This window comes from Acanthochromis polyacanthus, chromosome 8 (genome assembly GCF_021347895.1).
Source record: "Acanthochromis polyacanthus isolate Apoly-LR-REF ecotype Palm Island chromosome 8, KAUST_Apoly_ChrSc, whole genome shotgun sequence".
Classification (NCBI taxonomy): Eukaryota; Metazoa; Chordata; class Actinopteri; family Pomacentridae; genus Acanthochromis; species Acanthochromis polyacanthus.
The window spans coordinates 42,183,651-42,209,658 of NC_067120.1; the positions used below are offsets into that span (position 1 = coordinate 42,183,651).

General features: G+C 44.4%; 1 protein-coding gene and 2 long non-coding RNA genes across 53 annotated transcripts in view; all 3 read right to left on the reverse strand.

Annotated features, from left to right (window-relative positions):
* The window catches only part of LOC110971321 (sodium channel protein type 4 subunit alpha B-like), a 50,173-nt gene extending 34,524 nt beyond the window's left edge, over nucleotides 1-15,649 (reverse strand). Inside the window, exons 1-6 of the mRNA XM_051951915.1 lie at nucleotides 15,290-15,649; nucleotides 12,821-12,989; nucleotides 12,471-12,599; nucleotides 10,718-10,832; nucleotides 4,264-4,360; nucleotides 2,586-2,714 (exon numbers count right to left, since the gene is read on the reverse strand). Coding sequence (XP_051807875.1) covers nucleotides 2,586-2,714; nucleotides 4,264-4,360; nucleotides 10,718-10,832; nucleotides 12,471-12,599; nucleotides 12,821-12,989; nucleotides 15,290-15,378 — 728 coding nt within the window. The 5' untranslated portion in view covers nucleotides 15,379-15,649. The remainder of the gene's footprint in view (nucleotides 1-2,585; nucleotides 2,715-4,263; nucleotides 4,361-10,717; nucleotides 10,833-12,470; nucleotides 12,600-12,820; nucleotides 12,990-15,289) is intronic.
* Nucleotides 15,650-18,185: 2,536 nt separating this feature from the next.
* Nucleotides 18,186-19,123, reverse strand: LOC127535212 (uncharacterized). Of its 2 annotated transcripts, none has more exons than XR_007943933.1 (3): nucleotides 19,040-19,123; nucleotides 18,671-18,710; nucleotides 18,186-18,430 (listed from the first exon to the last, which is right to left on the reverse strand). It is a non-coding gene; the product is annotated as an uncharacterized LOC127535212 (long non-coding RNA). The 2 variants fall into 2 exon arrangements; XR_007943932.1 differs by lacking the exon at nucleotides 18,671-18,710 and adding an exon at nucleotides 18,881-18,920.
* Nucleotides 19,124-23,860: 4,737 nt separating this feature from the next.
* Nucleotides 23,861-26,008, reverse strand: LOC127535214 (uncharacterized). 50 transcript variants are annotated; one of them, XR_007943963.1, is made up of 4 exons: nucleotides 25,928-26,008; nucleotides 25,601-25,633; nucleotides 25,234-25,332; nucleotides 23,861-25,167 (listed from the first exon to the last, which is right to left on the reverse strand). It is a non-coding gene; the product is annotated as an uncharacterized LOC127535214 (long non-coding RNA). The 50 variants fall into 50 exon arrangements; XR_007943952.1 differs by lacking the exon at nucleotides 25,601-25,633 and adding an exon at nucleotides 25,732-25,764; XR_007943954.1 differs by lacking the exon at nucleotides 25,601-25,633 and adding an exon at nucleotides 25,732-25,797 and having other exon boundaries at nucleotides 25,961-26,006.

Consider the following 26,008-nt stretch of genomic DNA (forward strand, 5'->3'; position numbering starts at 1 on the left):
TAACCAAGTCTCTGAACATCTGCGGAACAACAACCCACTTGACCCTTTTCAGTCAGGCTTCAGGTGCGACCACTCCACTCAGACTGCACTCCTATCAGTCACAGAATCTCTGCGGCTGGCGAGAGCTGCTGGTCAGTCCTCTGTCCTACTGCTGCTGGACTTGTCTGCTGCCTTTGACACCGTGAACCATCAAATCCTCTCCACACTTTCTGAGCTCGGCATCTCAGGTTCTGTCCTGTTGTGGTTCAAGTCCTACCTCACAGGCAGATCCTTCAGAGTAACATGGTGAGGGGAGGTGTCAAGGTCACACGACCTATCAACAGGAGTCCCTCAGGGGTCAGTGCTTGGTCCCTTACTCTTCTCTCTGTACACCACCTCACTTGGTGCAGTGATCCGTTCCCATGGCTTCTCCTACCACTGTTATGCTGATGACACTCAGCTTTTCCTCTCTTTTCCACCTGACGACACAACAGTTTCAGCTCGGATATCAGCATGTCTGGCTGATATCTCCACATGGATGAAGGAATGGCACCTTCAGCTGAATCTGTCTAAGACTGAACTCATGGTCTTTCCAGCTTGTCCATCTGTTCAGCCTCAGATCCGTGTCCAACTTCACTCGAGCCTACTTGTGCCCACAAATTCAGCCAGAAACCTGGGTGTCATGATTGATGACCAGCTGACATTTAAGGTTCACGTGGCCTCAGTTTCTCGATCTTGTCGTTATGCCCTCTACAACATCAGGAAGATCAGATCCTTCCTGACCCAACAGGCCACGCAACTTCTGGTTCAGGCTCTTGTGATGTCACGCATTGACTACTGCAACTCTCTTCTGGCAGGTCTCCCTGCATGTACAGTCAAACCTCTACAGATGATCCAGAATGGAGCAGCACGTCTGGTCTTCAACCAGCCCAAAAGAGCTCATGTCACTCCCCTGTTCATCTCCCTTCACTGGCTTCCAGTTGCAGCCAGAATCAAATTCAAAACTCTCCTCTTGGCTTACAAAACATTTACAAGAACGGCCCCAGCCTACCTGGATTCCCTGATCCAGGTCTACTCCCCTTCACGCCCACTTCGCTCTGCATGTGAGAGACGCCTGGGGCATCCAGCCCAGCACGGCTTGAAATCTCTAACCAGACTCTTCTCCTCCGTTGTTCCCAAATGGTGGAATAAACTACCAAACTGCGTGTTCTGCTGAGTCCCGTTCTACTTTTAAGCGACGATTGAAGACTCAATTGTTCAGAGAACACCTAGGCACTTAATCCGACTCCACCTTAGGGGTAGAATAAGTCAGGTGGTCCAAAACCCAGCACTTATTTAGCACTGACAAAGTTGAAAAAGCAAAAAAATACAAAAAAAGGGGGGGGGGGGGTGTTGGCAATTCTTCTGCAACTTGATGGCAACACCTTTGACCAATCACACTTGAAGCACTTTTGTACTTACTACAGGTTTTTCCTTATGTCTGAATTCTTGCTTGTGTTGTACGTCGCTTTGGATAAAAGCATTTGCTAAATGAAACTGTAGAATTGTAGAATTTTCATCATCATCATCTTCATCACCACCATCATCATCACCATCATTGTCACCACCATCATCATCATCATCATCATCACCATCATCATCATTACCCTCATCATCACCATCATCATCATCATCACCACCATCATCACCATCATCATCATCATCATCATCATCATCATTACCCTCATCATCATTACCATCATCATCACCACCATCATCACCATCATCATCATCATCACCATCATCATCATTACCATCATCATCATCACCACCATCATCACCACCATTATCATCATCACCACCACCACCATCATCACCATTACCATCATCATCATCACCACCATCATCATCATCATCATCATCACCACCACCACCATCATCATCACCACCACCATCATCATCATCATCATCATCACCACCACCATCATCATCATCACCACCATCATCATCATCATCATCATCATCATTACCATCATCATCATCACCACCATCATCATCACCACCACCATCATCATCACCACCACCATCATCATCATCATCATCATCATCACCACCATCATCACCACCATTATCATCATCACCACCACCACCATCATCACCATTACCATCATCATCATCACCACCATCATCATCATCATCATCATCATCACCACCACCATCATCATCACCACCACCATCATCATCATCATCATCATCATCACCACCATCATCATCATCACCACCATTATCATCATCACCACCATCATCACCATTATCTTCATCACCACCATCATGATCATCATCATCACCATCATCATCACCACCACTATCATCATCATCATCATCATCATCATCATCATCATCTTCATCATCACCATCATCATCATCATCTTCATCATCACCATCATCATCAACATGACTTTAGGTGTTTCTGGTCTTTTAGGTCTTTAGGTGTTTCTGGTCTTTTAGGTCTTTCTGGTCTTTCAGTGTTTCTGGTCTTTAGGTCTTTAGGTCTTTCTGGTCTTTTAGGTCTTTCTGGTCTTTCAGTGTTTCTGGTCTTTAGCTCTTTAGGTCTTTCTGGTCTTTACCCCGTGGTGAGGATAAGGAGATCCAGCCAGTTCCAGGGATCTCTGATGAAGGTGAAGCGTCCCAGACAGAAGCCTCTAGATACTACCTTCACCAAGACATCCAGCGTGTAGATGACCATGAAGGTCAACCTGTCATTACAGAAGAACAACAGATTTAACCAATCAAGATCTTTGGTTAGAACAACATATGAGAGACAAACTACAGATGCAGCAGAAGCTTCCATGTTCCTTCATCCAGCACCATGAATGGAAGAACCTTCCAGGGAGGACAGGAACCTACACGGCTTCAGGTCCTTCTTCAGACCTTTACTACCTGATTAAAAAACAAACACCTGCTCACTACAGCCGAGTTTACTCTTTTCCAGATGCATTAATCACTTCATCATCGCTGTTCTTCTTCAGGTAGCTCCAGCACACTGACGGGTGGATTTATGTTCTTTCTGCTGTAACTGACATTTATTTTATGTAGCATCAATAACAGGCCATTCAGTTTAACCTATATTTAGCTTTACCTCTTATCACTCATCACTGTTAGCCAGACTGTTAACCTGGTAGCCTGGCAGTTAATCTGCTAACTAGCCCTGTTAGCTTGTTAGCCTGGCAGCTAGCCTGGCAATTAATATGTTAACTAGTCCTGTTAGCCTGGCAATTAGCCTGGCTGTTAATCTGATAACTAGTCCTGTTAGCTTGTTAACCTGGTAGTTAATCTGTTAAGTAGTCCTGTTAGCCAGGCAATGTTAGCCTGGCAATCAGCCTGGCAGTTAATCTGATAACTAGCCCTGTTAGCTTGTTAGCCTGGCAGCTAGCCTGGCAGTGAATCTGTTAACTAGTCCTGTTAGCCTAGTCCTGTTAGCCTGGCAGCTCATTTGATAACTAGCCCTGTTAACTTGCTAGCCTGGCAGCTAGCCTGGCAGTTAATCTGTTAACTAGTCCTGTTAGCCTGTTAGCCTGGCAGTTAGCCTGACTGACAGTGATGGATTCTGCAGCCTGCAGGGGGTGCCAACAGCAGTGCAGACCGGCTAATGTTCATCTTCTTTCATTGCATGCTGTGTTGACAATCTGCTCACCAAGATCGAGAAGATCGGCTCACGAAAGTCAGACACAGACCACAGACTGTAGTTTATGATGGTGACACACAGATTCTTTGTTCCACAACAGCTGGAACACATCCAGTTTCATGAAGTGACTCATAGTGGTCAGTTTGATGGACAGTCTCTCTCTCTCTCTCTCCCTCTCCCTGTGTGTGTGTGTGTGTGTGTGTGTGTGTGTGTGTGTGTGTGTGTGTGTGTGTGTGTGTGTGTGTGTGTGTGTGTGTGTGTTCTTGTACTTGCTACATGGTGAGAACCATTTTCTGCATTTAACTATCAAAGTGAGGACATTTTTACAAAGTGAGGACATTTTGGCCGGTCCTCACTTTGAAACAGCCATGTTTGAGGGTGAAGACTTGTTTTTAGAGAACAGGTATGAATTGAGGTTTGGTTAGGGTTAGGGTAAGGATTAAGTTTAGGCAATCAGTTGTGATGGTTAAGGTTAGGGTAAGGCTCGAGGAAATGCATTACGCCTATGGATGTCCTCACTAAGATAGAAGTACAAACGTGTGTGTGTGTGTGTGTGTGTGTGTGTGTGTGTGTGTGTGTGTGTGTGTGTGTGTGTGTGTGTGTGTGTGTGTGTGACTCACTCCAGGATTCGGCTCAGAACTGGATCTTTGATATTGATCAGCATGAAAACGCAGTTGGTCAGAATCGTCAGCAGCATGAAAATCCTGGAGAATGTGTGTTTGTTAAAGAAAACCCAAAAACAGAGACTGACAGACAGAAAAATGGACAGATACAAAGGAATAGCTTGTTTGAAGAGTTTCAGTCAGTTTGAAGAGTTTCAGTCAGGCTTCAGGATGCATCATAGCACAGAAACACTGAACACCCTCTTCATCACATGTTCCAGCTCCTCCCCTCTGGACGTAGATTTCGAGCACTAAGATGGCATTATGTCCGTTACAACAGAAGTTTTGTTCCATCAGCTATCGTCATCCTCAATAAACCACCGCGCTGAACTTGAACTCTGTTTTTGTGTGTCATATTGTGAATCTTTTTTCTTTCCTTGTATGTATGTTATGATGTGTGACATGACAGCTTGTGAAAACAAATTTCCTTCGGGACAATAAAGAGCTCTATCTATGGTAAAAGTTATTAATGACCTTCTCATAGCATCAGATAATGACCAGGGGCCTCATTTATAAAACATTGTGTAGGATCCATACTAAAGTTTGCGTACGCCGAAAATCTGAAATGCACGTATGCCCTTCGCCCCGATTTATAAAACTGTGTATAAGCACAGCTGCACGCAATTTCTTGATAAATCAGACACCAGCTGGAAGATTGCACAGGTGGATCCACCTCACATTCCGCCCACAACACACCCACATTTTACCATGAATGGTCAATGCAAAGTAACTCATGAATGTATCTGTATATAAATAAGCTGCTGATCCACGGCATTTCACGCAGCGCCCCCTGCAGTCTTTTCCCTACACTGAGCGTAGTTGTGGTGTGAAGCATGTGTGCCTGTACAGGGCTGATTAATGGTTGGACGCTCATCCCATTCGGCTGCATATGGATACATAAACAAAATAATTTACTTTTTTTTGCCTTTTTACTGTGATAGTTGCAGTGAAGAGTGACAGAAAATGGGGAGAAGAGTAGGAAGACATGCATAAAAGGGCTGTGAGCAGGAATCAAACCCAGGCCGCTGCATCAGAGACCAGTCTCTGCAAATGGGTCACCTGCATAACCCAATGAGCCATACGGGCACCTGGTGCTCGGTAAACAAAACTATTTAATGAAGACCAGCGCACCGGCCCAGATGTGGACCGGCCCTTCAGTCAAACGACCTCAGAGTTGTCTTTGACCAGGACATGTCCTTTAACTCACACATTAAACTAGTCTGTAGGACTTCATTTTTCCACCTGAGAAATATTGTAAAAATCAGGAACATTCTGTCTCAGAGTGATGCTGAAAAACTAGTCAATGCTTTTGTTACTTCCAGGCTTCACTATTGCAATTCGTTATTATCAGGATGTCCCAATAGTTCTCTAGAATAGAATTTAAAATCCTTCTTCTGACATATGAAGCTCTTACTAACCAATCTCCATCATATCTTAAAGATCTGATAGTACCATATTATCCTAGTAGAACTCTTCGCTCTCAAACTGCAGGCTTACTTGTTGTTCCTAGAATTTCTAAAAGTAGAATGGGAGGCAGAGCCTTCAGTTATCAGCTCCTCTCCTGTGGAACCTGCTCCCAGTTTGGGTTCTGGAGGCAGATACCCTCTCTATTTTTAAGACCAGGCTTAAAACATTCCTTTTTGACAAATCTTATAGTTAGGGCTGACTGGGTGACCCACAGGGGTTCGGCTTGTGTCTTCATTGCACAGCTGACTCCCTCTTGGACATCCCTTCGTTCTGCCTCTAGTCATGCTGCTATAGGCCTATAGGCTGCTGGGGGACTTTTCTGGATGCACTGAGCCCTTCTCTATCCACCTTTAGATTTAATATATATACTGTTATTGCATCACACTAACTCTGTTTCTCCCTGTGTCCTTTCTGTGAGTGTCCTTGGTCCCAGAGCTGGATGCTTCAGATCTGCTCTCCATCATCCTCACTATACTTGATCTGCTCTTCTACATCCTGTTTGAATTTTACTACCAGTTATATATGTAGTAGATTTAATGCCAGAGCTGTACATCAGAACAGGAAACTATGGATCAGTTTACATGTTAGCTTATACTTTTGTATGAATCACCTGTCTGATCATACATGGATCCACCTGTGTGTTCTATGTTCCTTCCCACCAAACAAAAGACGTCTATTAGACGTCTAGATTTTTTTAGACCTAAATTCAACCGTCGACATTCCATCAGTTTTTAGACGGAATTTAGACGTTGCAGTTTAATCAATTATTCTACAACTATTTATTTAAAAAACAACGGTAAGGTGCATAGCTAATCTCCAACTACTGAACTAATATAATTCTCATAGCCGTAGAGCGATATTCAGAATAGTATAAATATAGCCGAGATTTATACTTTTAAATATCTTCCGCATTTCAACGTTTAGATATAGACCGAATCTAGACAACTGAATTTAATCCATCATTTAAAAGTTTTTTTGTTTAAAACAATAACTGCATGTTGCAGAACTGATCTTCAAATACTGAACTGATATAATTATGATAGCCATTGAGCGATATACAGTCTTGTCTAAATATATCCGAGATTTAGATGTCTAAATCTCTACCGCATTTCAACGTTTAGACATAGACTGAATATAGACAACATAATTTTATCCATCATTTAATATTCTTTTATTTAAAACAATAAATGCATGTTGCATAACTGATCTCCAAATACTGAACTAAATCATTTATGATAGCCGTTAAGCGATATCGCTTATAGACCGAATTTCAACAAATTAATTGTATCCAAAGTTATTTATTTAAAATAACTGCATGTTGCAGAACTGATCTCTTGATATTGGACTAAAATCATTTTATTAGCCATGATCGCTATAAACTACAGTCTATATGTAGACGTCTAATATTCCACTTTTCAACGCTGACACCATTCAGACGTATGTATTTTAAATCTTTGGAAAATAAAAGAAACAATAATCTAATGGAATATAGCCAGCTCTTTCCATGTCCAGCGCCATCTTGGCTTCTATGTTGACAAAGATGCAGCCACCTTATTGGTGGAGCACGCTCACGTGACGGACCGTGCAACCACTTCCTGTAAAAATATTATTCCGCTCAGAGAAGTAGTCCGTGATAAAACTTATCGCCATAGCCGCTTTGCCACGATATCAACGACAAAAATAATTGGTAGCTCTGTAAGGCCCCCGCTTTGTATTCGTATGAAGATCACATGATCATAACATGAAAAAAGCTTCTCTTTATGGACGGCACAACTTCCGACCATGCTGTCAACAGAGGAATCTTTGCGCACATGCGTCACTAGTTTGTTGGAGTGGAACGTTTGAAGACACGGAGGAAAAAGTTTCAAAGAAGTAAATTTGACCTCATTCGGCGGTTAAGAGGTGGGCGCTGAAGCAGCTATTATAGAAAAATGTTTAATTTTGCAATGTTTGGTCCTTTTACAATCATGCTTCAGTTTAGCATTTGCATGTATCGTGTGTCGGTTGATAGCATGAGGGCTAGCGAGTTGCTAGTTTAGCCAGTGTGGGCCATCGACTAGTGGGGAACTTTGGTTTTTTCAACCTGGGGTCTGTTTTCATGTCATTTCATACATGTGAGTGATGGAGAAATGAATTTTCGACATAGCTCCAGTATTTAGCCAGGCAGGCAGCTTAGCAGCTCAGCTAGCAGCTCAGCTAGCGAAAAGTATGGGGCAGCTTGCCCCCCCACGTCAAAGTCCACCCTAACGTGCTTTTTTTCCCCCACACTGATGCTCAGATAGTCTGAACGAGTGTCCCACAACACTGAGAAGTGAACGAAAACCTGGAGTTGAGCTCAATTTTGTGTATGTGTGAAGTTAAGCTGCTGTTTTTGTGTCGACTGATGTCAGGGAATGTTTGACTTTGCATCCAATCATAAATGGAAGCCATTGTGTGTAAAGCTTTGAGGTAAAGATTAATGAGCTGTTCATTCTTTTTTCATGGTTTCTGCAGACTAGAGTCGTCTAGCTTTTTGTTTTTGTTGTTCCTTTTTCTTCAACTTTTCTCTACAAATGTTCATTATTTATGTTAACATGTGCTGTCCTTGCTTTGTCCAAAGTCCTGATGATTAAGAGGATCACCTCCAGGCCAGATTTGTAAAGCAGTTTTATTTTTGGAGGCCAAGAGCAACCCAACTCTGCAGATTTGTTTGGACAACCGGAAACATCAGGAGATCTTTCAAAATGTAAGGCTACGGTATTTCTAAGTGTTTATAATTCAGAACATTGTTTTATCAAATTTGAACATTTCTTTTCTCCTGCTTTTATTAGCATGGCAGCCTTCACCAGTTCATTGACTCAGATATCCTGAGAGTTTGTAATGTTGTCCTCTTTATTGGTGTTCTTTTTTTGTCCACTTAATACTTAGAATTTAAATTAATTCGAACAATGTACATCTGTGATAATTATGTCTTCCCCAGGCAATTCACCATCCAGTCCAAAAACTATTTTAACCCCCCCTGCATTCCTCTACACCGGGTATAATTTATATGTTTATTATACTCAAATTATTCCCCTGGTTATTAGATAATTTAATGCCGTTTAATGGCCAAAAATAACATTGTTCTCCACTAAGTATTAAACCTGTGTTGGTGAAACAATGATTAGCAGCAGGAGAGGACAAAACACCTAAATGCAATGCTGAATATAATCATTTTTGTATGTGTCTCTCTCCTAGCAGAGCTCCTAACACCCCAGTAGTATCCTGGAGGGCCTGTGATAGACGGAGCAGTCCTGTGATGACCCCAAAGGACCCCACAGGGTAATCATTCATGTTTATAGCAGCCATTACACTGTTTGCAAATACCATCATTATTGCATTTGCTGCCCCCACCCCTGTGTACATGGTAATTTAATACATTGGAGTAGACATCATAAGATGCAAATTTTAATATTCTGACCTTTTTTAAAGCCTCTGCTGAATGTACTGCAAATGACAAACGGTGTGAGTGAAAAGATTTCATTTCAACACGCTAAACAATGATGACATTGCTGTTGATCTCATTGCTGAGGCAATTATGATGTGAAATTAACTATGTTCTGACCCCAAAAGGTGATTGAACTCGTAGGGGAGCATCACAGCAAAGTAAAAATGTATAGTCAGTTTCAGAGTGACATAAGTGTTGTTTTTTTTAAGTAAGGTGAGTATGTTCCATTTCTCCCTCTGCCAACAGAGACTCCTCGACCTCAGACTGGAAAAACAGACACCAGCTCCATGGAGGGGGTGGGGGGGGGGGGGCTACAGGAAACACAGAACTTCCTCCTTCTGAATTTTTTTCTAAAAGCCCCACAAAGTTCTTTAAAAATAAGTGTTTTTTTAAAACAAATGTTTTAAATCTATTTTTTTATTTTCCTTTTCACATTGCGAGGCAAATTTCATAAAACCAGTTGGTTGTTAAAAGTATTTATATTTATAGTTTGTTTTACATTTTTTCCACTGTTATAATGTGTAATATTTTGTTCAGTTTATTTTGAATTGTTTTAATTTTTCCAAGTTCAAGGTTTAAATTTATCTTCTATTTGTGTAACATTAAAGAAAAATGATGCCAAGTCCATGATTGTAATGGTTGTATTTTGAATGAATAATGTACTGTAATTACAATTAGTCTACTGATGACAAATGTAGATTAGTACTAAATTATGAAAAAGCATGACATTAGATTAAAACTGTACTGTGAAAGGTCCAGAAAGAGACGCATTGGTGAAATAGTCGGGACATCCTGAGAGCACATCAAGGTAAGAATTGCAGGTAATTTCTCATTTAGGCTTTTTTTTGTGAGAGATTTTTGTCTCCAGTACATTTTTTTTACATTTTTATTGTGAATATTTTTTTATAAATTGCCAAATTCAAATTAATTTATTCGAATTTGGGTAAAATATGCATTAATGATTGTCAGTTTATTACAGTATTGATAGGAAACCACTGACTGTTTTTTAGGTCTAACAGACGGCTATTAGACGTGTATTAGACGTGTAGTCTAAAATCGGTATACCAGAGGTCTAAAAATGAAAGTTTTTTAAACGTCTAAATTTAGACTAGACGTCTAAGGAACATTTAGACGTTGTTTAGACGTCTTTTAGACCGAAATAGCTCGGTGGGTTGTTCACCATCCCCCTCTTCCTCCACCTCCTTTCAGCAGCAGATGGTTCCTCCACATAAAGATCCAGGTTCTGTTCCAGGTTTCTCCCTGTTAAAGGGTGTTTTTCTATCCACTGTCTCCTTAGCGCTGCTCTGGGGTTCATATGGGTTCTGGAAAGCTTCTGGAGACAATCTGACCTGTAGTTGGTGCTTTATAAATAAAATTGAATTGAACTGACACACAAACGGATGGACGGATGGACAGAAACACAGACAGACAGGTGATCAGACAGACAGGTGACCCTGTGATGTCATGAAGGATATGGATGGAGGAGGAGCTTGATGCAGAAAGTCCTCAGCAGGTTGAACGGACTCAGCAGGAAACAGACAGATTCACAATTAAACCTGTGGATGATGTTTCCCTTACTGAGGACCATGAAGGTCTGCAGACAGACAGGTCAGAAACAGACAGGTCAGAAACAGACAGGTCAGAGAGACAGACAGGTCAGAGAGACAGACAGGTCAGAGACAGACAGGTCAGAAACAGACAGGTCAGAGACAGACAGGTCAGAGACAGACAGGTCAGAGACAGACAGGTCAGAGACAGACAGGTCAGAAACAGACAGGTCAGAGACAGACAGGTCAGAAACAGACAGGTCAGAGAGACAGACAGGTCAGAGACAGACAGGTCAGAGAGACAGACAGGTCAGAGACAGACAGGTCAGAGAGACAGACAGGTCAGAGACAGACAGGTCAGAGACAGACAGGTCAGAGAGACAGACAGGTCAGAGACAGACAGGTCAGAGAGACAGACAGGTCAGAAACAGACAGGTCAGAAACAGACAGGTCAGAGAGACAGACAGGTCAGAGACAGACAGGTCAGAGAGACAGACAGGTCAGAAACAGACAGGTCAGAGAGACAGACAGGTCAGAGACAGACAGGTCAGAGACAGACAGGTCAGAGAGACAGACAGGTCAGAGACAGACAGGTCAGAGACAGACGGGTCAGAGACAGACAGGTCAGAAACAGACAGGTCAGAAACAGACAGGTCAGAGAGACAGACAGGTCAGAGACAGACAGGTCAGAGACAGACAGGTCAGAGAGACAGACAGGTCAGAAACAGACAGGTCAGAGAGACAGACAGGTCAGAGACAGACAGGTCAGAGAGACAGACAGGTCAGAGACAGACAGGTCAGAGACAGACAGGTCAGAAACAGACAGGTCAGAAACAGACAGGTCAGAGAGACAGACAGGTCAGAGACAGACAGGTCAGAGACAGACAGGTCAGAAACAGACAGGTCAGAGAGACAGACAGGTCAGAGACAGACAGGTCAGAGAGACAGACAGGTCAGAAACAGACAGGTCAGAAACAGACAGGTCAGAGAGACAGACAGGTCAGAGACAGACAGGTCAGAGAGACAGACAGGTCAGAGACAGACAGGTCAGAGAGACAGACAGGTCAGAGACAGACAGGTCAGAGACAGACAGGTCAGAGAGACAGACAGGTCAGAGACAGACAGGTCAGAGACAGACAGGTCAGAGAGACAGACAGGTCAGAGACAGACAGGTCAGAGACAGACAGGTCAGAGAGACAGACAGGTCAGAGACAGACAGGTCAGAGACAGACAGGTCAGAAACAGACAGGTCAGAGAGACAGACAGGTCAGAGACAGACAGGTCAGAGACAGACAGGTCAGAGACAGACAGGTCAGAGAGACAGACAGGTCAGAGACAGACAGGTCAGAGACAGACAGGTCAGAGACAGACAGGTCAGAGAGACAGACAGGTCAGAGACAGACAGGTCAGAGACAGACAGGTCAGAGAGACAGACAGGTCAGAGACAGACAGGTCAGAGACAGACAGGTCAGAAACAGACAGGTCAGAGAGACAGACAGGTCAGAGAGACAGACAGGTCAGAGACAGACAGGTCAGAGACAGACAGGTCAGAGAGACAGACAGGTCAGAAACAGACAGGTCAGAAACAGACAGGTCAGAGAGACAGACAGGTCAGAGACAGACAGGTCAGAGAGACAGACAGGTCAGAGACAGACAGGTCAGAGACAGACAGGTCAGAAACAGACCTTCTGTGATTGGTAGAAGAGATCCAGATCTTCCAATGGGGTTGTGAGGAGTTCAGGGGGCGGGTCCCCGTAGACAAAGGGGAGGGGCTTCCCTGCTGCCATGTCATTGGATGGAGCTGTCTCTGTTACCTAGGCAACACAGCTGCGTGAGTGTTACTGAGCACCGATTGGTCCGATTAGAATAAAACCAGGAAACACATCGTAGTAATAATAATAAAACAATCACAAAATAGATATAGTAGAACGTCAAAACTGATATATCTCTCCATGTTCATTGTACATATCAGCATATTGATCCTGGTATTGATTAGTGTATTGATCAGTGTATTGATCCTGATATTGATCGGTACCTGGTCGTTCTGCTGCTTCTTCTCCTCGGTTTCACGTCGTTCTCTGATCTCCTCCAGAGAGGCTGGAGTGAAGCGTCTGAAGACCTCCGTACCAATGGGGGGCAGCAGAGACAACATCCCTTCATTCTGGAGCTCCGCCCGAACCTCTCTGTCGCCTAGCAACCGGCTCCTGTGAGGACGACAACAATAATAACCTGGATTTATGGTTTTGAATTTATAAGTTCCAAGTGACTGGTGAGGCTCAGATTGATTCGGTCAGTTAGCTGGTCGTTAGTTTAGAACACGGAGGAGATCCTGATGGAGAACAGACAGAACACTGAGGAGATCCTGATGGAGAACAGACAGAACACGGAGGAGATCCTGATGGAGAACAGACAGAACACTGAGGAGATCCTGATGGAGAACAGACAGAACACGGAGGAGATCCTGATGGAGAACAGACAGAACACGGAGGAGATCCTGATGGAGAACAGAGAGGAGATCCTGATGAAGAACAGACAGAACACTGAGAAGATCTTGATGAAGAACAGAGGGGAGAACACTGAGGAGATCCTGCTAGAGAATAGAGATCTGATAGTTCTCCTCAGCAGTCAGACATGTTCCTGCTGGTGTTCCTACACCAGTCATGGTTCCTGCGGAGGCAGGAAGCAGATGAGATGTAATGATCTGTGAAGAACTACACCAGAAACAGAACCTGCTCCTAGAACAAACCTTCAAAAACATTATTTTTCTTTCTTCTTGTGAAACAGCAGTTCCTCATTTAGATCAGTCTGTTAGGAATCATCTCCAGTAGTTTAAGTTGAAGTTCTGGAATCTGAAGAAGTGTTTTTGATGAAACATCTGGTTTAAATGTGAAACTCCCAGAAGAAGAAGTCCCTCTGGATGTTCTATGTTCCAGATCTGTAGAGTGGGATGGAATGAAAGCTGTAACTAGAGCCTGGAACAGGAAGTTCAGGAATGCATCTCTGAGGAGAACATGTGTTCCTCTGAAGATGTAGAATAGAACAGAATGTGCTTTATTGTCATTGTACAGTGTACAACGAAACTGGAAAATGTTCCCCAGCATAAATCAGCCCAACCAAACTGAAAACAGAACATCAGATCTTCATCTTCCAGCTGGATCTCAACGTCTGACAGGAAAATGAACTGAATATAAACTTGAAGTCAGGATATTTCATCACTTTATTCTCCTGGAACTGATGTTCTCTTCTCATCCTGTAGATGTTTTCTACTTGTGTGGTTCCTCTGCACTGTGCTCCTCAGCTGGAGGAGATGTTCCTCCATGCTGGATGGATCTCTAAGTAATTCATGGAACCTTAAATGTCCTCAGTCCTCTAATAACAACAAAGCAGACGTCAGTCCAGATGCAGCTGGAACCCTTTATCTCCCAGAACCTCCCCTCCTCCTACAGCTGGAACTCTCTAGAACCCGAACAGAGTGACGCCTCCACTTCCTGTTTCACTGGAGACAGAAATCTGATCTGGATTCACCGATCAGAAAACTATTGATCAGAGCCAATAAAACTATTGATCAGAACCAATAAAAGTATTTATCAGAAACATTAAAACTACTGATCAGAACCAATAAAAGTATTGATCAGAAACATTAAAACTATTGATCAGAACCAATAAAACTATTGATCAGAACTAATAAAAGTATTGATCAGAACTAATAAAACTATTGATCAGAAAAATTAAAACTATTGATCAGAACCAAAAAAACTATTGATCAGAACCAATAAAACTATTGATCAGAAACATTAAAACTATTGATCAGAACCAATAAAACTATTGATCAGAAACATTAAAATTATTGATCAGAACCAATAAAAGTACTGATCAGAAACATTAAAACTATTGATCAGAACCAATAAAACTATTGATCAGAAGCAATAAAAGTATTTATCAGAAACATTAAAACTATTGATCAGAACAAATAAAAGTATTTATCAGAAACATTAAAACTATTGATCAGAAACATTAAAACTATTGATCAGAACCAATAAAAGTACTGATCAGAAACAATAAAACTATTGATCAGAACCAATAAAAGTATTTATCAGAAACATTAAAACTACTGATCAGAACCAATAAAACTATTGATCAGAACTAATAAAAGTATTGATCAGAAACATTAAAACTACTGATCAGAACCAATAAAACTATTGATCAGAACCAATAAAAGTATTTATCAGAAACATTAAAACTATTGATCAGAAACATTAAAACTATTGATCAGAACCAATAAAACTATTGATCAGAAACAATAAAAGTACTGATCCGAAACATTAAAACTATTCTATATATTTATGTTTATATTTTATTATAATCAGTATTTTTATTCACACAGAAGCTGAAGATCCGATTGAAATAGAAAAGTTTACTGAGCAGCAACAATAACAGCAGAACCAGGACCAGAACCAGAACCAGAACCAGGGTTAGTCAGGTAAATCATGTGAGTCAGACTTACACCTGTGCAGGACTCAGTCTCAGCTGATTGGTTCTCCTCAGCTGCTCCAGTCGCTCCTCCGTCCTCCTCCAGAACTCAAACAGCGACATCTTCCTGCAGCTGTCCGTCCACCTGCCTCACCTGTCAGATACCTGTCTACCTGTATGTCCGTCTGCCTGTATGTCCGTCTGTCTGCCCGTCTGCCTGTATGTCCGTCTGCCTGTATGTCCGTCTGTCTGCCCGTCTGCCTGTCTCTGATTCTGCTGCTTCAGTCTCTCTCTGATCGCCGTCTGTTCATCTGCAGCCTGAACTGAAAAACATAAAAGCACAGCAACACACTCAGTAACACACACACACAATAATACACACTAATACACACTTATACACACACACACACACACACACACACACAGTGTTTCGCAAGAGCTTCTCTCAGATAACAGCCTCCTGTTCTCTGCAAATGTCTTAATGAGAACATCACATCCTGGTTTCCTGGAAGCGCACACACACACACACACACACACACACACACACACACACACACACACACACAGCAGAGGAACAGAGGCTCGCTTGTTTGACGACAAAACTTTCTAGTAGTTCTATCTCTGTGAGGACTTTCAGTGCAGCTCAGTTCATGAAGCAGAACATGAGATTCTGGAGCAGTTCCCAGTATTGGGCCTTCTTGGAGTCTCTGGGTGGTTCCTAGAAGGGGTTCCACCTGGAGACTCCATAGTTCTCCGAGAGGACTAAACCCTCCTTTGCGTTGTAATAATTAACTGAAATTAACACGTTAAATTCCCAGCCCTAAATGTGACATTTAGTCAATCAAATGCTTGTCTGAAAAGTAGTGTATTCAGCTGACTTTTCCATCCATCTACGTTCATGAGCTCTAGGTAGTGACCCAAAGAATGAGATCATGGATACAAGCGTCCGAAATGAGCTTCCTCTGTAGGGTGTCTGGGCTCCGCCTTAGAGATAGGAGGAGAAGATCAGACATCTGGAGGGAGCTCAGAGTAGAGCTGCTGATCCTTCACCTCTAAAGAAACCAGTGGAGGTGGTTTGGACATCTGATTCAGATCCTCCAGAGACCCTGGGGTAGACCCAGAACTACCTGGAGGGATTATATATCTCCTGATCCTATATATCCTGCTTCATCTGCTGCCTCCACGACCCAACCCCAATCAGAGGAAGAACATGGATGGATGGATGGATGGATGAATGGATGGATGGGTGGATGGATGTACTTCAGGTCAACTCAGAGTTTTTGGTGGCTCACTCCTTTCCAGGTACATCTCCATGGTAACTGATGCTGAACTCTACCTGCACAGGTAAAAGATGAGAGAATCAGAGCTCCTCCTACCGACCAATCAGGTGTCTAGGGAGTGTCATCATTAGAAGAAAACCCAGAGAGAACATCGGTTCTATCATCATACGTGCCTCTGTATGGTGATAAAATCTGATCTGGGGTCTGGTTCCATCCCGGTTCAGTCCCAGTTCTGTCCCAGTTCTGTCCTGGTTCCATCCAGGTTCTGTCCTGGTTCAGTCCCAATTCGGTCCTGGTTCCGTCCTGGTTCTGTTCTGGTTTCGTCCTGCTCTTCGTGTGTTCTGTCTCTTGACCGCATTAATCCCCGGAGGGAACTTTATGCATTTTATTTGACATTTCGGTCTCTTGTTCCTGGTGGAGACGAATTGTCCTGTTGGTCACACCAGGAACCAGATGTTGAGCCTCAGTCCCTGTTTTTGACTAATTCTGATCTTACCTTTATATTTCACTTTAAAAGCTGCTGATCTAGCTTTGCTTGGTGTGTGTTTTTTTCAGCACAACCTCACCTGTGTGATTCTGTGGACACCATAAACATGTGTAACCAACCCTTTTCAGAACTTAGAATGCAAATATAAATTGTTTATGTCATAAAATAATGTGCAAATTTAGCAGTAAACACAGTTATATACCATTATTTGCACTAAAATGCAGGAAATTTTATTTATAGAGTACTTTTCATACAAAGACTGTAACGCAAAGTGCTGTACAACATTTAAAAACATTAAAAACAAAAAGACCCATCCCACCCTCCCTCCATAATAACATCTTCCTTCAGCGTGGTGTGGCCGGCCATGGGTCAGTTTAGTCAAACTGATGATGGTTCAGACCTCTGGCTCAGATCAGAGTAACAGTTCAGATTCATTTTAAGGACTTACAGCCTCCTGATGCAAAATATAGTCAAATGTCCAGAAACAGCCCCGTCCATCTGCTGCTGGTTCTTCCTCCTAAACTTTACCACAAAAACCGCCTTTTTCCTGTCATTGATCGAACTCCATCTGTAGCCATGCTGACAGCGGCCCACCCTGTCCACTACCGCCCTGTCCCCACCCTGTCCACTCCTATCCTGTCCACTACCGCCTTGTCCACTCCCTGTCCACTCCTACCCTGTCCACTACCACCCAGTCCACTACCGCCTTGTCCACTCCCTGTCCACTCCTACCCTGTCCACTACCACCCAGTCCACTACCACCCTGTCCCCACCCTGTCCACTCCTATCCTGTTCCCACTCTGTCCACTACCACCTTGTCCTCACCCTGTCCACAACCGCCCTGTCCACTCCCACCCTGTCATCTCCCTGTTCACTCCTACCCTGTCCCCACCCTGTCCACTCCCTGTTCACTCCCTGTTCACTCCTACCCTGTCCTGAAGAGGACTTCCCACAATCCCCTGTGCTGTTTTCACCACCCGGGATCAGTTCTTTCTGTCCTGAGCTGTGCAGCCCCGTACCACAGTGATGCACCAAGACAGAGGAAGCTTTCTGTTGTGGTTCTGTAGAGGTTGACCAGGAGCTGAGGGGAGAGGCCAGAACGTTTCAGCTTCCTGAGGAACAAGAGTCTTTGTTGATTCTTCTTCACCAGGTGAGCTGTGTTCAGGGACCAGGTCAGATGTAAGGTGGACGCCCAGGAACTTGATGTTGTCAACACGCTCCACCGCTTCATCTTTGATGAGGAGAGGAGATGCTCTGTCCTCCTGGACCTCCTGTAGTCCACCATGACCTCCTGTAGTCCTCCTGGACCTCCTGTAGTCCTCCTGGACCTCCTGTAGTCCTCCTGGACCTCCTGTAGTCCACCATGACCTCCTGTAGTCCTCCTGGACCTCCTGTAATCCTCCTGGACCTCCTGTAGTCCTCCTGGACCTCCTGTAGTCCTCCTGGACCTCCTGTAGTCCACCATGACCTCCTGTAGTCCTCCTGGACCTCCTGTAGTCCTCCTGGACCTCCTGTAGTCCTCCTGGACCTCCTGTAGTCCTCCTGGACCTCCTGTAGTCCACCATGACCTCCTGTAGTCCTCCTGGACCTCCTGTAGTCCTCCTGGACCTCCTGTAGTCCTCCTGGACCTCCTGTAGTCCTCCTGGACCTCTTGTAGTCCTCATGGACCTCCTGTAGTCCACCATGACCTCCTGTAGTCCTCTGTAGTCCTCCTGGACCTCTTGTAGTCCTCCTGGACCTCCTGTAGTCCACCATGACCTCCTGTAGTCCTCTGTAGTCCTCCTGGACCTCTTGTAGTCCTCCTGGACCTCCTGTAGTCCACCATGACCTCCTGTAGTCCTCTGTAATCCTCCTGGACCTCTTGTAGTCCTCATGGACCTCCTGTAGTCCACCATGACCTCCTGTAGTCCTCTGTAGTCCTCCTGGACCTCTTGTAGTCCTCCTGGACCTCCTGTAGTCCTCCTGGACCTCCTGGACCTCCTGTAGTCCACCATGACCTCCTGTAGTCCTCCTGGACCTCCTGTAGTCCTCCTGGACCTCCTGTAGTCCTCCTGGACCTCCTGTAGTCCTCCTGGACCTCCTGTAGTCCACCATGACCTCCTGTAGTCCTCCTGGACCTCCTGGACCTCCTGTAGTCCACCATGACCTCCTGTAGTCCACCTGGACCTCTTGTAGTCCTCATGGACCTCCTGTAGTCCACCATGACCTCCTGTAGTCCACCATGACCTCCTGTAGTCCACCTGGACCTCTTGTAGTCCTCATGGACCTCCTGTAGTCCACCATGACCTCCTGTAGTCCACCATGACCTCCTGTAGTCCTCATGGACCTCCTGTAGTCCACCATGACCTCCTGTAGTCCACCATGACCTCTTGTAGTCCTCATGGACCTCCTGTAGTCCACCATGACCTCCTGTAGTCCACCATGACCTCCTGCAGTCCACCATGACCTCCTGTAGTCCTCCTGGACCTCCTGTAGTCCACCATGACCTCCTGTAGTCCACCTGGACCTCTTGTAGTCCTCATGGACCTCCTGTAGTCCACCATGACCTCCTGTAGTCCACCATGACCTCCTGTAGTCCTCCTGGACCTCCTGGACCTCCTGTAGTCCACCATGACCTCCTGTAGTTCACCTGGACCTCTTGTAGTCCTCATGGACCTCCTGTAGTCCACCATGACCTCCTGTAGTCCACCATGACCTCTTGTAGTCCTCATGGACCTCCTGTAGTCCACCATGACCTCCTGTAGTCCACCATGACCTCCTGTAGTCCACCATGACCTCCTGTAGTCCTCATGGACCTCCTGTAGTCCACCATGACCTCCTGTAGTCCACCATGACCTCTTGTAGTCCTCATGGACCTCCTGTAGTCCACCATGACCTCCTGTAGTCCACCATGACCTCCTGTAGTCCACCATGACCTCCTGTAGTCCTCATGGACCTCCTGTAGTCCACCATGACCTCCTGTAGTCCACCATGACCTCCTGTAGTCCACCATGACCTCTTGTAGTCCTCATGGACCTCCTGTAGTCCACCATGACCTCCTGTAGTCCACCATGACCTCCTGTAGTCCTCATGGACCTCCTGTAGTCCACCATGACCTCCTGTAGTCCTCATGGACCTCCTGTAGTCCACCATGACCTCCTGTAGTCCACCATGACCTCTTGTAGTCCTCATGGACCTCCTGTAGTCCACCATGACCTCCTGTAGTCCACCATGACCTCCTGTAGTCCTCATGGACCTCCTGTAGTCCACCATGACCTCCTGTAGTCCACCATGACCTCCTGTAGTCCACCATGACCTCCTGTAGTCCACCATGACCTCTTGTAGTCCTCATGGACCTCCTGTAGTCCACCATGACCTCCTGTAGTCCACCATGACCTCTTGTAGTCCTCATGGACCTCCTGTAGTCCACCATGACCTCCTGTAGTCCACCATGACCTCCTGTAGTCCACCATGACCTCCTGTAGTCCTCATGGACCTCCTGTAGTCCACCATGACCTCCTGTAGTCCACCATGACCTCCTGTAGTCCACCATGACCTCCTGTAGTCCTCATGGACCTCCTGTAGTCCACCATGACCTCCTGTAGTCCACCATGACCTCTTGTAGTCCTCATGGACCTCCTGTAGTCCACCATGACCTCCTGTAGTCCACCATGACCTCCTGTAGTCCTCATGGACCTCCTTGGTCTTGTTGGTGTTCAGAACATACTATAAATACTGCCATTTACTGTGTAGTGCAATTTATGGGTGTTACACATCCATCATCTACACACTGTTTAGTCCTCATCAGGGTCATGGGGGGTGGAGTCTGTACCACTGACTGAGGTTGTAGGTAGGGGACACCTGGACAGGTAACAGTCTATCACAGGGCTGCACACAGAGACAAACAATCACACTCACATTCACACCTACAGACAGTTTAGAATCACCAGTTAACCTCAGCGTGTTTGTGGACTGTGGGAGGAAGCTGGAGAACCTGGAGAAAAGCCACACATGTACAGGAGAACATGGAGACTCCATGCAGGAAGATCCCAGGAAGGCCGGGATGAGAACCAGGGATCTTATAGCTGCAAGGCGACACAACTAAGCACTGATCCACTGAGCAGTCCAGTTCGAGCAAAGTCCAGAATGTAAATCTGAACTAATAGTCGAGGACTGATGTCGTCAATCCCACTTTTACAAGTTCAAAAAATAATAGAAGGTTGTATAAGATCATTTCCCTACAGTTTTCTGTTGTGTGGAGGTGCATTCTGGCATGGATGGCATTTAGAGTCTTGTTAAATTAATTTGGATTTTATTGTGCCGTATTCAACAATTTCATATCAATACAATTCATTTTAAGATACATATTTTGATACTATTGAATCATCAATGCCTCATCTGTGAACTTTGTTAAAAATTTAGTTGTAAAATATTACATACACTAAGATCCGCTGAAGCAATTTTGTAACGTCACAAAATCCAGAAAAATTCCAAAAAATGAAGAAGTTTCATTATTTTCTTGATTAGAGGCTAAAAGCAGTTTAAAAAAGAAAAACAATATCATCAATGCTTTGGTTTCAGAGGGTTAAATCTGACAGTAAACAATAATTACATGCAATATCAGTCAATAATCAATAAAAATGTGAAAAAGGGTTATTTACACTGACAGTCATTAAAAACTTTGAGACCATATTTTTCAACATAACTTTTATTTTGAAGCCCCAAACTGGATTTTCTTCATATGAATCATTTGTTTAGCATATTGGCATACAGAAACAAAAATCTAAAGTTTCAAGAATGATTTCAAAATAAAGAATTTCACAAAAGAAAACGGCACCTGCCAAACACAAAGTCACAACAGTCAATACCGAGTACGGCCTCCATCTGCTTGGATGCAGGCAGCAATCCGTCGGCGCATGCTTTGGACCAGGCTTCTGATTGTGGGTTGGGAACAGCCCATACGCCTGGATACATCACTGTAGCTCAAAGCGGCCTCCACCATACCCAGTGCCCGGAGACGTTGTTCATGTGATAGACGCGGCATGATGCTGTTCACTGGACTAACAATGGTGGCCTTTTTTGGGCCTTTATATAGGCCTTCAAACCCATTCTCACATTGTGCAGATACTCACTGAGTATTGCTTGGTGTGTATTTGGTTCACTTTTGCAAAGTGACCAACCCATGTGCAATGAATCATGACAAAACGACAACTCATCATTATCTCAACTACCAGGGCACTAGATCATCAGTAAATCCACCATGAATAATTACAACCCCCCTACAAGTAGAATTCTGCCTACATTTCTACCTCAAAGTTTCTATTGACTGTCAGTATACTTTAATAATTAAACATCAGGCCCAAATGAATGCATCTTTTCCTGCTTATTTGATAATAATTGTGTATTCACCTTCACTTGTTTTTTCCTACAGGAGTTATTGGTGAGGAGGTGGACGTCTGTTTTCAGGTCCTTTGAAGAAACTGCTGACGTGTCCAGTTATGCAAGCTGTCTTTTACAGTTCTAATTACGGTTTATTAAGCTCCATTAGATCAGTTAACTACAGTAACATCCTTTTATTTTCTAGGATTAACTTTGAATGACCTTTATTTTATATGATACTGGTACACAGGAGAAATGACTCCTACCTGTAGTTTGTCTCATTGACTCTGTTCTCAGAAAATTACCTGAGTTTGAAAAAAGTGCCCACACAGAGCGATAGGACAGAATTAAAATGTAATTAGAATAAGAACCGCAAAAGCATTTGAAACATCAGTTTAGTAATGGAAATAATCTTTGAAATAGTGTTTCAGAGGAAGATCAGTTCTGGTAGCAGTCTGTTATAACTGGGTCACCTTTGAACTTTTCAGCACAACTTTGGCTGCTTTGACACCATTTACTTTTTTGTTGATGTTCTCCCGTCCGTTCCACCGAGACGTTCTCCACCGTGGCTTGGTAGAGCACCGACAGCAGTTTCTCCTCAGGAAGTGGAGTTGCTGCGAGTTCTTCCTCACCGCTGGAACCAAAGCTTCTCCAGCTACACGGAGTCTCTAATGTTCACATTTAAACGGATTTTTATTTTCCTGTTTTAATATTTGTGTTTCCTGTAAAAACCTGAAACCAACTTTTACCTCGGTGAGTTCACGATTAAAGGGAGTCTGAGTTTCTCTTCAGGATCTACTAAAAATGCAGCTTTCTTCAGTTCTGCAGGTTAGAACCTAGAACAGTTAACCCAGATGTTCCAGATCAGGTGTTCCACATTCAGCCCAGTCTGATCTCCAGTGGACCGGTTTTACTTTATGATCAAAACGGCAAGTTACATAAGACAAAAAAAGACAAAATACTGCGAAAACGAGACACAAAACGACAAAAAATGAAACAAAGACAAAAAATTAAAGACAAAGAAATAAAAGTTACAAAGAAACAAAAAAATGGTTAAACAAAAAAAAACGGCACGCAACACAACGAACAAAGAAAAATGAAAAACTAAGACAAAAACAAACAAGGCAAAACAACAAAAACATGAAAGTCACAAAAAACAACAAAAATGAGACAATATTACAAAAATGAGACACAAAATGACAAAGGAACAAAGAACAATCTAGTATTTCACTTTCTGATCAGAACAACTTGTCATGGTGATGATTTTCAATGATTTTAAATTTATAGTTTTACTAATTTACAATCTGCAGTTAATGTCTTCTCTGCAGTTTTTACACTTTGAGGGCCTCATGTTGGACAACCCTGGTCTTTATGTTCCCTAGTGATGCAGCTTTATTTGGTTCTACAGGTGAGGAACCAGAAGAGGAACCCAGATGTTCTCCACAGAGACACGACTCAAGAACCAGTCTGGACTCTGAAGTTTGTAGAAAATAATTTAATGACATTCATGTAGAAAACAGTGAGGCTCCGCTGCTGATTCACTTTAATTGTTCTGACATCAGTCCTGCAGGGGCGGGATCAGTCTCTGTGGCAGCCAATCAGAGTGCACTAAACAGGCAGGCGGCCGCCGACAGCCAATCAATGATCAGTTTGCTTCTGTTCAGGTTAAACAAATAAAAGTCCGCGTTTCCTCAGACACAAAGAAAAAAAAGGAGCTGCAGCGTCACTACAGGGGGAAATCTAGAACAAACAGGGGTGTAGAACCTCACAGATACCCCCTGATACCCTCCCTGCCCCCCAATGCCCCACACCCCCCTAGGATGAATAACAGGGAGGGAATGATCCAACTGAAAGGGGAGAACCAAAGAGAAGAGGATGAAGAGTGAAGCCGTCACTCAGCAGGACATACTTACAGACAGCAGCAGTCCTGGGGGAGGAGCTCTCCATCCTGGGGGAGGAGCTGCAGGAGGTGGGGGAGGAGGGACTGCCTTACCTCGTCTCTCCCTCCGTCCCTGCAGCCTGACTAGTCCGTTATAGTTTGATCAGAGATCCGTGGATCGGCCTCCGTGCCCCGGAGTCTCGCCCAGACTCAGGCTGACCCCCACCTGCTGGCAGAGCTCCACCAGGCGACGCACCTTCTCCCAGGCTCCGCCCTCTGCTGCCTCAGACAGCAGGCGCTGTGGGGGGAGGGGGCAGGTGAACAGGCTGATGCAGGTGAGACGATAAACTGGTGTTTGTGAGTTTTAGCCATTCCATGAGAACCAACCAGAACCACCATCAATCAGCTGGTTTTATCTCCAGACAGGAGATGTTCAGAGCTCAGGAACAGGTTCAGAGTTCAGACTGAGACACCTGGAGGGATTTAAACTGATCTGGTGTCAGTTTTTACCAGAACTCAGATGTTTCTCCTCCTAAATGTCATGGTTCTATCTCCTAGACTGATGAAGTTCTGAAAAAGTCCATTAAAAAGGGATAAATCTGGACCCACCTCTGTGGACTTCAACAACCTGGAATGTTCTAAGTGAGACTGAACTTAAAGACTGGAAGCAGGAAAGGAGAACATCCCCTGGAGAAAGTTCTAGAGTAGACCTACTGACAACTGGAGAAAGTTCTAGAGTAGACCTACCGACAGCTGGAGAAAGTTCTAGAGCAGACCTACCGACAGCTGGAGAAAGTTCTAGAGCAGACCTACCGACAGCTGGAGAAAGTTCTAGAGCAGACCTACCGACAGCTGGAGAAAGTTCTAGAGCAGACCTACCGACAGCTGGAGAAAGTTCTAGAGCAGACCTACCGAACAGCTGGAGGAAAGTTCTAGAGCAGACCTACCGACAACTGGAGAAGTTCAGAGCACACCTACCGACAGCTGGAGAAAGTTCTAGAGCAGACCTACCGACAACTGGAGAAAGTTCTAGAGCAGACCTACCGACAGCTGGAGAAAGTTCTAGAGTAGACCTACTGACAACTGGAGAAAGTTCTAGAGCCACACCTACGACAGCTGGAGAAAGTTCTAGAGCAGACCCTACGACAGCTGGAGAAAGTTCTAGAGCAGGACCTACCGACAGCTGGAGAAATGTTCTAGAGGAGACCTACCGACAGCTGGAGAAAGTTCTTAGAGCAGACCCTACCGACAACTGGAGAAAGTTCTAGAGCAGACCTACCGACAACTGGAGAAAGTTCTAGAGTAGACTACCGACAGGCTGGAGAAAGTTCTAGAGCAGACCTACCGACAGCTGGAGAAAGTTCTAGAGCACACCTACCGACAGCTGGAGAAAGTTCTAGAGCAGACCTACCGACAACTGGAGAAAGTTCTAGAGCAGACCTACCGACAGCTGGAGAAAGTTCTAGAGAGACCTACTGACAGCTGGAGAAAGTTCTAGAGCACACCTACCGACAGCTGGAGAAAGTTCTAGAGCAGACCTACGACAGCTGGAGAAAGTTCTAGAGCAGACCTACGACAGCTGGAGAAAGTTCTAGAGGAGACCTACCGACAGCTGGAGAAAGTTCTAGAGCAGACCTACCGACAACTGGAGAAAGTTCTAGAGCAGACCTACCGACAACTGGAGAAAGTTCTAGAGTAGACCTACCGACAGCTGGAGAAAGTTCTAGAGCAGACCTACCGACAGCTGGA